The following is a 7,500-nucleotide window of genomic DNA, read 5'->3' on the forward strand; positions in this document are numbered from 1 at the left end:
TGGGGTAGCTCATGAGAGGAATTGTTGTTGAGAAATCTGAAACTAGAAAGGAATTTTGGAATTCCTATGGAACCATAATAGTCTAAATGTAACCATAGTATAAAATAGGGTCAGTTGACTTGTTCCAATTCATTGGTTTAATCCAGTATAAATCTAAGAATAAGACGGGATCGTCTTCTTGACAAACATGAATAGATAGATTCTATCTATTTTTTTTTAATCTTTTTAATAAGATAAGAAAAAGATAAGAAAAAAAAATGTTTTTTTATCCCTCGATCCTCGAGGGAAGATCTTTCTTTAATGAAAAGTTTTCTATTTTCTATTTAGAATTGATTGGTCATACCTGTATTGCAATAATACAATAATATGAATGACTCGCTATTCACTCGGTTTCTGGGTCATAATCATAAGATTATGTAGGAGAGATGGCCGAGTGGTTCAAGGCGTAGCATTGGAACTGCTATGTAGGCTTTTGTTTACCGAGGGTTCGAATCCCTCTCTCTCCGTACCTTCACCTAATTCACCAACGGTACCGACTACAATGTATCAAATCAAATAACAATTGATACGAGTATTCCAATCGTACTTTATTTGATATAGATTCTCTATTCCTAATTGCTGTGGTATGGAAAATACCGGAACGGAAAGAATGGACAAGGAATAAAAATCTCACCGCTGATCCATTTGTAATACGTGAATGGGAGAAAAATCCGGATCAAACCTCTTAGATCTATTTACTTCGGCGAAAGAAAAAAAAGGGGCTTGTCCAAAGCTTTGTTATTTTAGTTAGGTTCAAGTCTGACGGGAATAATATTCTACGACTAGCAACTCATTGATTTTCAAACCGATCCACTTAATATCTATTATTTGATTTACTAATCCTTTATATTGGGATGAATAAAGACTCAAATGTTTTGCCAACTCCTCGTGGGGGGATGAATCCATATAATTTTGAATCAGAGCTCTGGATCTTTGTTCATCCCTCATAGTAATAATATCTTGGGGTTTGCAGCGATAACTTGGGATATCTACTATACGGCCATTAACTAAAATATGTCTATGATTAACTAATTGCCTGGCTCCCGGAATGGTCGAAGCCATACCCAATCGAAAAAGGATGTTATCCAAACGCATCTCAAGTAGTTGTAGTAAAACCTGACCTGTTGACCCTTTGGCTTTCCCAGCAATACGAACATATCTAAGTAATTGTTGCTCTGTCAGACCATAATGAAAACGCAATTTTTGTTTTTCTTCTAGACGAATACGATATTGAGATCTTTTCCCGGAACGCGATTGGTTTCTAAGATCACTTCCGGATCTAGGTCTTTTCCTAGTGAGTCCCGGTAAAGCCCCTAGACGGCGTATTTTTTTGAAACGAGGCCCTCGGTAACGAGACATAAAGACTCCTTAATTTTATTGAAATTTCATTTTACAGAATAAACCTAAATTAATACTGAACTAAACGATAAACGAAGCTAAATCCACTGAAGTACTACAAAGAGGAATAAGATGAATTGTATCAATATCCGTATTATTTTGTATATTGTATATATGGGAAGTTAAGGATCCTTTTCTTGATTTGTTCTGTATAGATCAAACGGCTCCAATCCGTTTTTTATTCTTTATTCATAGTTGGAAGTTCCCGCGACATAACATAATAGATCGGTAACCCGACATTTGGAGAAAAAAAAGGGGGGGGTCTTCTCAATATTCCTTGGTCTCAAGGAAAGATGATCAATCCTGATAAAAAAAAAAAAATAGAACAAATAGAGAAAGCCGACTATCGGAATCGAACCGATGACCACCGCATTACAAATGCGGTGCTCTAACCTCTGAGCTAAGCGGGCTCATATAACAGAAATAGTGCGTGAATAGGAATTCGGGAAACTATTGGGATCTTAGTTAGCTATTAATAATTATTAATATTAATTATTATAAATTATTATAACATATTAATTAATATTAATAATTATTAATATAATATATTAATATAATATGAATTTTGATTTTATTTTTGATTATTTATTTTTGATTATTTCATTTATTAGTAGTCACTAGCACTAGAATTTTTTTTTTTTCATTCAAATCAAATTTAAAAAACGCAAAATAATACTATATACATATGAAATAATTCTATATTCTATATAGAATAGAATATAACTATTAGTTATAGCAGTTATAGCAGATTATATGAATTCTATTTCTATTAGAGTGTAGTTCCTAAGGAAAGGATAAGATAAGGATGCAATCCAGATCCTACTGAGATATTCCTTTTGTTTCATTCGGAAAGGGAGGAGATAGGACGAAAAAAAAAAAAAGAAGAATGAATATCGACCGTTCCAGTATTCCAAACTGCGCGGGAAAAATGAGAGGGGGGGGAACATCTATATGTGGGATATATCCATCCATATTGAATTGCAGATACATCAATGATAGAATCATTTCTGATTGGACCAAATAATGGAATGGTCCTCCAATAGATATGAAAGAAGATGGGCAAGAAATAAAATAGGAGCAGACACTTTTTCGATATAGGAATCAGTATCTAATGAATTCAATGGTTCCAACATAAATGAAAGAAGGGGATGGGATCACAATGAGATCGAGATCTCATAAGGGGGATATGGCGAAATTGGTAGACGCTACGGGCTTGATTGGGTTGAGCCTTGGTATGGAAACCTACTAAGTGGTAACTTCCAAATTCAGAGAAACCCTGGAATTAAAAATGGGCAATCCTGAGCCAAATCCAGTTTTCTGAAAACAAGGGTTCAGAAAGCGAGAATCAAAAGAAGGATAGGTGCAGAGACTCAATGGAAGCTGTTCTAACGAACGGGGTTGACTACATTGGTAGAGGAATCCTTCTATCAAAACTCCAGAAAGGATGACCTTATTTAAGTACATAGACGTACTTAAATATCAAATGATTAATCACGACCCGAATCCGGATTTTTTGATTATTTATATGAAAAATTGCAGAATTCTTGCTAAATTAAATCGATTCCAAAAGGAAGAATCGAAGATTCAGTGATCAAATCATTTACTCCAGAGTCTGAAAGATCTTTTGAAGAACTGATTAATCGGACGAGAATAAAGATAGAGTCCCATTCTACATGTCAATACCGACAACAATGAAATTTATAGTAAGAGGAAAATCCGTCGACTTTTGAAATCATGAGGGTTCAAGTCCCTCTATCCCCAATAAAAAAAAAAAAAGGCCTATTTTATTCCATTCCCTAACCATTTATCCTCTTTTTTCGTCAGTGGTTCAAAATGAGCTTAGCTATGTTTCTCACTCACTCTACTCTTTCACAAATGGATCCGACCAGAAATCTTTCTCTCTTATCACAAGTCTTGTGATAGATATGATCTACGTACAAATGAACATATATGGCAAGGAATCTCCATTATTGAATCATTCACAGTCCATATCATTACTCTTACACTTACAAAGTCTTCTTTTTGAAGATCCAAGAAATTCCAAGGCTGAGGTAAGATTTTCTAATGTTTTTTGAGTCCCTTTAATTGACATAGACCCAAGCCCTCTAGTAGGATGATGCGTCGGGGATGGTCGGGATAGCTCAGCTGGTAGAGCAGAGGACTGAAAATCCTCGTGTCGCCAGTTCAAATCTGGTTCCTGGCACGTGGTTAATATATCGAATAGATACTCATACAAATGAATCGATATGGATCGGGATCCATATTCTATTCGTTAATAGTCTAGATCATGATACATACTTATCCATCTAGGGATATATCTAGATCCCCCATTTTTTTTTTTTGATGGGTAAAGAAAAGAATTAGATTCTGTTCCCTCTTCTTTTTTGTTTGTTCATACTGTACCTGCTCTCGCTCAAAAAGAATGTTAATACTTCATACATATTTGAATTGAAGTTAGTTGGCTGAAAACCCAAAAGTCTAGTCTAGAGAGGAATCGAAGGGTAGGAATAGACAGGATTCATTTCAGATACAGTACAAAGAAAATCCGATCCCCTTTTCATTTCTGAATTTTGAGTTCATAATTTCATATTTTCTTTCATATTCTATTTCTTCACTTTCTCTTTCTTCACTCCCTCCTACGTGACTTTTCGGGGCCCATCTAAGTGATGTGCGCGGTACAAAGTTCATGGTGCAGAACTCTTTTGATTCATCCTATTGGCTTTGCTCATCCGAAATGGATATCTTCCAAATTGGGGAATATCAATGAAGCCCCTTTAGTAGCCCATTCATAATACTGAGATGAGAGTCCAGTTATTCTGTTTCATCTAGAACAGAACATAAAAAGATTCCTTGAATATCTGGAGTCGTAGAAGTGAATATTAGTTTCTTATCATTCAATGAGCATCTTGTATTTCATAGAAATTGGGGGCAATATAATCCTTACGTAGGGGCCAGCCTATCCAACTTTCAGGCATCAAGATACGTTTCAGGCGTGGATGATTTTCATAAGAGATTCCCAACATATCATAAGATTCCCGTTCTTGAAAATCAGCACTTTTCCAAATCCAGAAAACAGACGGGATTCTAGGATTCCTCCTTGGGGCAAATACTTTTATGCATACCTCTTCGGGTTGATCCACACCATACTGTATTCTCGTAAGATGATACACACTAGCTAACAACCCGCCCGGTGCTACATCATAAGCACACTGGGAACGTAGATAATTGTAACCATATACATATGAAATGACAGCAATGGAGTACCAATCCTCGGGCTTTATTTGTAAAGTCTCTATTCCTTGGTAATCGAAGCCCAAAGATCTATGCACTAGCTCATGCTTGACTAGCCAAGCAGATAAACGACCTTGCATCTTCTTGATCTCTCCCACATTTGTATTTGTATGAGTATTTCACATTTACGATGAAATTTATGAAGATTTACCCGCTGTTTGTTATTCTGCACAAAAGCATCCTGCCTAATTCACTAATTCGTGGGAAGATACTGAACTTTTGTATTTGAAAGATGTTTCAGTTTCAGGAGGTATTTCTGAAGTAGATGGAGATTTATAGAGTAATCCTTGATCGTAATTTCCAGTATGAGTACTGCGTTCAACATGAAACTTGTGATTGGTAGTAAAATATCGATTTTCCTGTTGAGACCCAATTCGATCTTCATAGATTTCTCGAGATACTTTCTTACGAAGTTTCGTTATAGCATCTATAACTGCCTCTGGTTTGGGTGGGCAGCCCGGCAAATAGACATCCACAGGAATTAGCTTATCGACTCCCCGAACGGTACTATAAGAATCCGTACTGAACATCCCTCCTGTAATAGTACAAGCTCCCATCGCAATGACATATTTTGGTTCAGGCATTTGCTCATATAATCTCACTAAGGAAGGCGCCATTTTCATTGTTACTGTGCCGGCTGTTAAAATGAGGTCTGCTTGCCTAGGACTCGATCTTGGTACCAATCCATAACGATCAAAGTCGAATCGCGAGCCTATTAATGAAGCAAATTCAATGAAGCAACAACTGGTACCATAGAGAAGCGGCCATAAACTGGAGAGTCTTGACCAATTCGAAAGATCATTCGATGTAGTTGAAATAACTGAATTTTGGGTTGTTTGGTCAAGTAACGGAAACTCAATAGAATTAATAACTGTCTCAATGTAATCTTTTCTTTGTTTTTGATTTTGATTGTCTGAATATTCAGGAGCTAAGACCATTCCAATGCTCCTTTTCGCCATGCATAAACTGAACCAACAATTGGGATAAGCACGAAAATGAAAGCTTCTATAAATACAGATACACCCAATACATCGAAACTCATTGCCCATGGATAAAGAAAGACCGTTTCAACATCAAAAACAACAAAAACTAGAGCAAACATGTAATAGCGAATTCGGAATTGTAACCAAGCATCCCCCATTGGTTCTATACCCGATTCATAACTAGAGAGTTTCTCTGGTCCTTCACTAATCGGGGCTAAAACTCCCGAAATTAGAAATGCTAAAATAGGAATAAGACTTGATATTATTAGAAATGCCCAGAAAATATCATATTCGTAAAGCAGAAACATAGATGCACTCTCATGAATGTGGAATATACCGAATTAGTCGATTCAAATTGGAATTGTCAATTCATCCATAACTGCTTAGTCGAAACAACAATTTTGATCGAACCACATAGTTGAGTTTGTTTGCTGCGGGTCATGCCTCGTTTCAAGATTCATCCAATAGAATCCCACTTACCCTTTCTTCAATTCTATTTAGATATGGTGTAGACATATTATGTTCTTGTACAAATAAGACTCTCTCACTTTACCTTGGGTTTTCTATAAAAAAAAAAAATAAATGAAAGAATATTTTCATTTTCATCAAAAATGAATAAAAAAAAGATTAATTCAATATTAATTATATTATCTATAATTATGTGAAAATAAAATGGAAATATTCCATTTTCAATGAAAATATTCAATGAATATAATATAATAATATAATAAAATCAAAGAAGAGGTCTGGCTCATTTTTTTTTCTCTTTTGTAGTAGAATGCCTAGCTCGGGATTTAGGGTATATTCTACTCGGTTGGCGTTGGTGTATTCTTTTCATTAAGATCGGGGTATAGAATCATTGTTTCTATTGATTCGATATGAATACATAAACAGAAACAGAATGCATCGACCAATTAGACTCTCTCCTTGTCCCAGATTTATACTTAATTGATTTGATTCAATCTTCAATCTGTTGAATTATGAGGAACCCTTACATAGAACAACTCATGGGTTCCTATACCCCAATTAGATACTTTTGACCTGTACTATCCCGACAGGACCCCCCAGAAACAATCGAGTTATTTAAATCGAGTTAAAAGTCTTGAAAGAGTCATCCTATTTCGGACCCATTTCTAGTACCCAAAATCGCTATTTGGAATGACTCGAAATACTTATTAATGTAATAACACCTAGTAAGACCAACCAATGGGTTAGGTTTCGTGACAATCAAAAGAGGTTTCGTTTGAAGCAAACCCACACAATGGAGCGTACCACAATGGTAGAGTCGGCCGAATCATAAATTATCTACAGAAGATAGCTCTGATGGAATCACGCGTTGTCGAACAATTCGACAGACCAAATCCCCAAAAACACTCATAGAAATAGAAGAGAGCACAAACGTTGATACATTTAGGACCAATTCATTATTTCTGAAACAATGAATTTGGGTTGTTGTTCCACCAAAGAGCGATCAGTCGGGGGATTGGATTCCTAACTCATCCAAGTTCAAACAGACCCCTAATCTTCTTGCATAAAGTCTGCATCGGTAGAATCGACAGAATTGAAATGATGAGCAATTGGATTGGAGTAGGTTGGGATACAAAAAAATAAGTATTGTACAGAAAGATAAAAATAACTAAACTACTTGCTTTGCCTTTGCTAGGCCGGCTATACGAAGAAAAGTCTAGTCTATTTTACAATGTTTACAATGAAACTTACCGAAGAGCTTTCTTTTTGAAACTCTGGCTTTTCTACAAATACAAGAACAAGAATAGGTCCTAGATCCGTG

General features: G+C 35.8%; 4 protein-coding genes and 4 non-coding genes; 3 read left to right on the plus strand and 5 right to left on the minus strand. All coding sequences in view use genetic code 11, as the record gives it.

Annotated features, from left to right (window-relative positions):
* Positions 1-419: 419 nt before the first annotated feature.
* trnS-GGA lies at positions 420-506 on the plus strand. Its single transcript has one exon. It is a non-coding gene; the product is annotated as a tRNA-Ser (tRNA).
* Positions 507-792: 286 nt separating this feature from the next.
* On the minus strand, positions 793-1,398 carry rps4 (ribosomal protein S4). The gene has a single exon. It carries the CDS (start codon positions 1,396-1,398, stop codon positions 793-795), a length of 606 nt encoding a protein of 201 aa, YP_009942931.1.
* A 376-nt stretch (positions 1,399-1,774) lies between these two features.
* On the minus strand, positions 1,775-1,847 carry trnT-UGU. The gene has a single exon. It is a non-coding gene; the product is annotated as a tRNA-Thr (tRNA).
* Positions 1,848-2,617: 770 nt separating this feature from the next.
* On the plus strand, positions 2,618-3,198 carry trnL-UAA. One transcript has 2 exons: positions 2,618-2,652; positions 3,149-3,198. It is a non-coding gene; the product is annotated as a tRNA-Leu (tRNA).
* Positions 3,199-3,567: 369 nt separating this feature from the next.
* trnF-GAA lies at positions 3,568-3,640 on the plus strand. The gene has a single exon. It is a non-coding gene; the product is annotated as a tRNA-Phe (tRNA).
* Positions 3,641-4,331: 691 nt separating this feature from the next.
* On the minus strand, positions 4,332-4,808 carry ndhJ (NADH-plastoquinone oxidoreductase subunit J). Its single transcript has one exon. It carries the CDS (start codon positions 4,806-4,808, stop codon positions 4,332-4,334), a length of 477 nt encoding a protein of 158 aa, YP_009942932.1.
* Positions 4,809-4,913: 105 nt separating this feature from the next.
* ndhK (NADH-plastoquinone oxidoreductase subunit K) lies at positions 4,914-5,597 on the minus strand. Its single transcript has one exon. The coding sequence runs from the start codon at positions 5,595-5,597 to the stop codon at positions 4,914-4,916; it is 684 nt and encodes a 227-aa protein (YP_009942933.1).
* Positions 5,598-5,656: 59 nt separating this feature from the next.
* On the minus strand, positions 5,657-6,019 carry ndhC (NADH-plastoquinone oxidoreductase subunit 3). Its single transcript has one exon. It carries the CDS (start codon positions 6,017-6,019, stop codon positions 5,657-5,659), a length of 363 nt encoding a protein of 120 aa, YP_009942934.1.
* Between the last annotated feature and the right edge of the window lie 1,481 nt (positions 6,020-7,500).

Source organism: Tasmannia lanceolata, chloroplast (assembly GCF_043159265.1).
Source record: "Tasmannia lanceolata voucher PDBK TA2019-0017 chloroplast, complete genome".
Taxonomy (NCBI): Eukaryota; Viridiplantae; Streptophyta; class Magnoliopsida; order Canellales; family Winteraceae; genus Tasmannia; species Tasmannia lanceolata.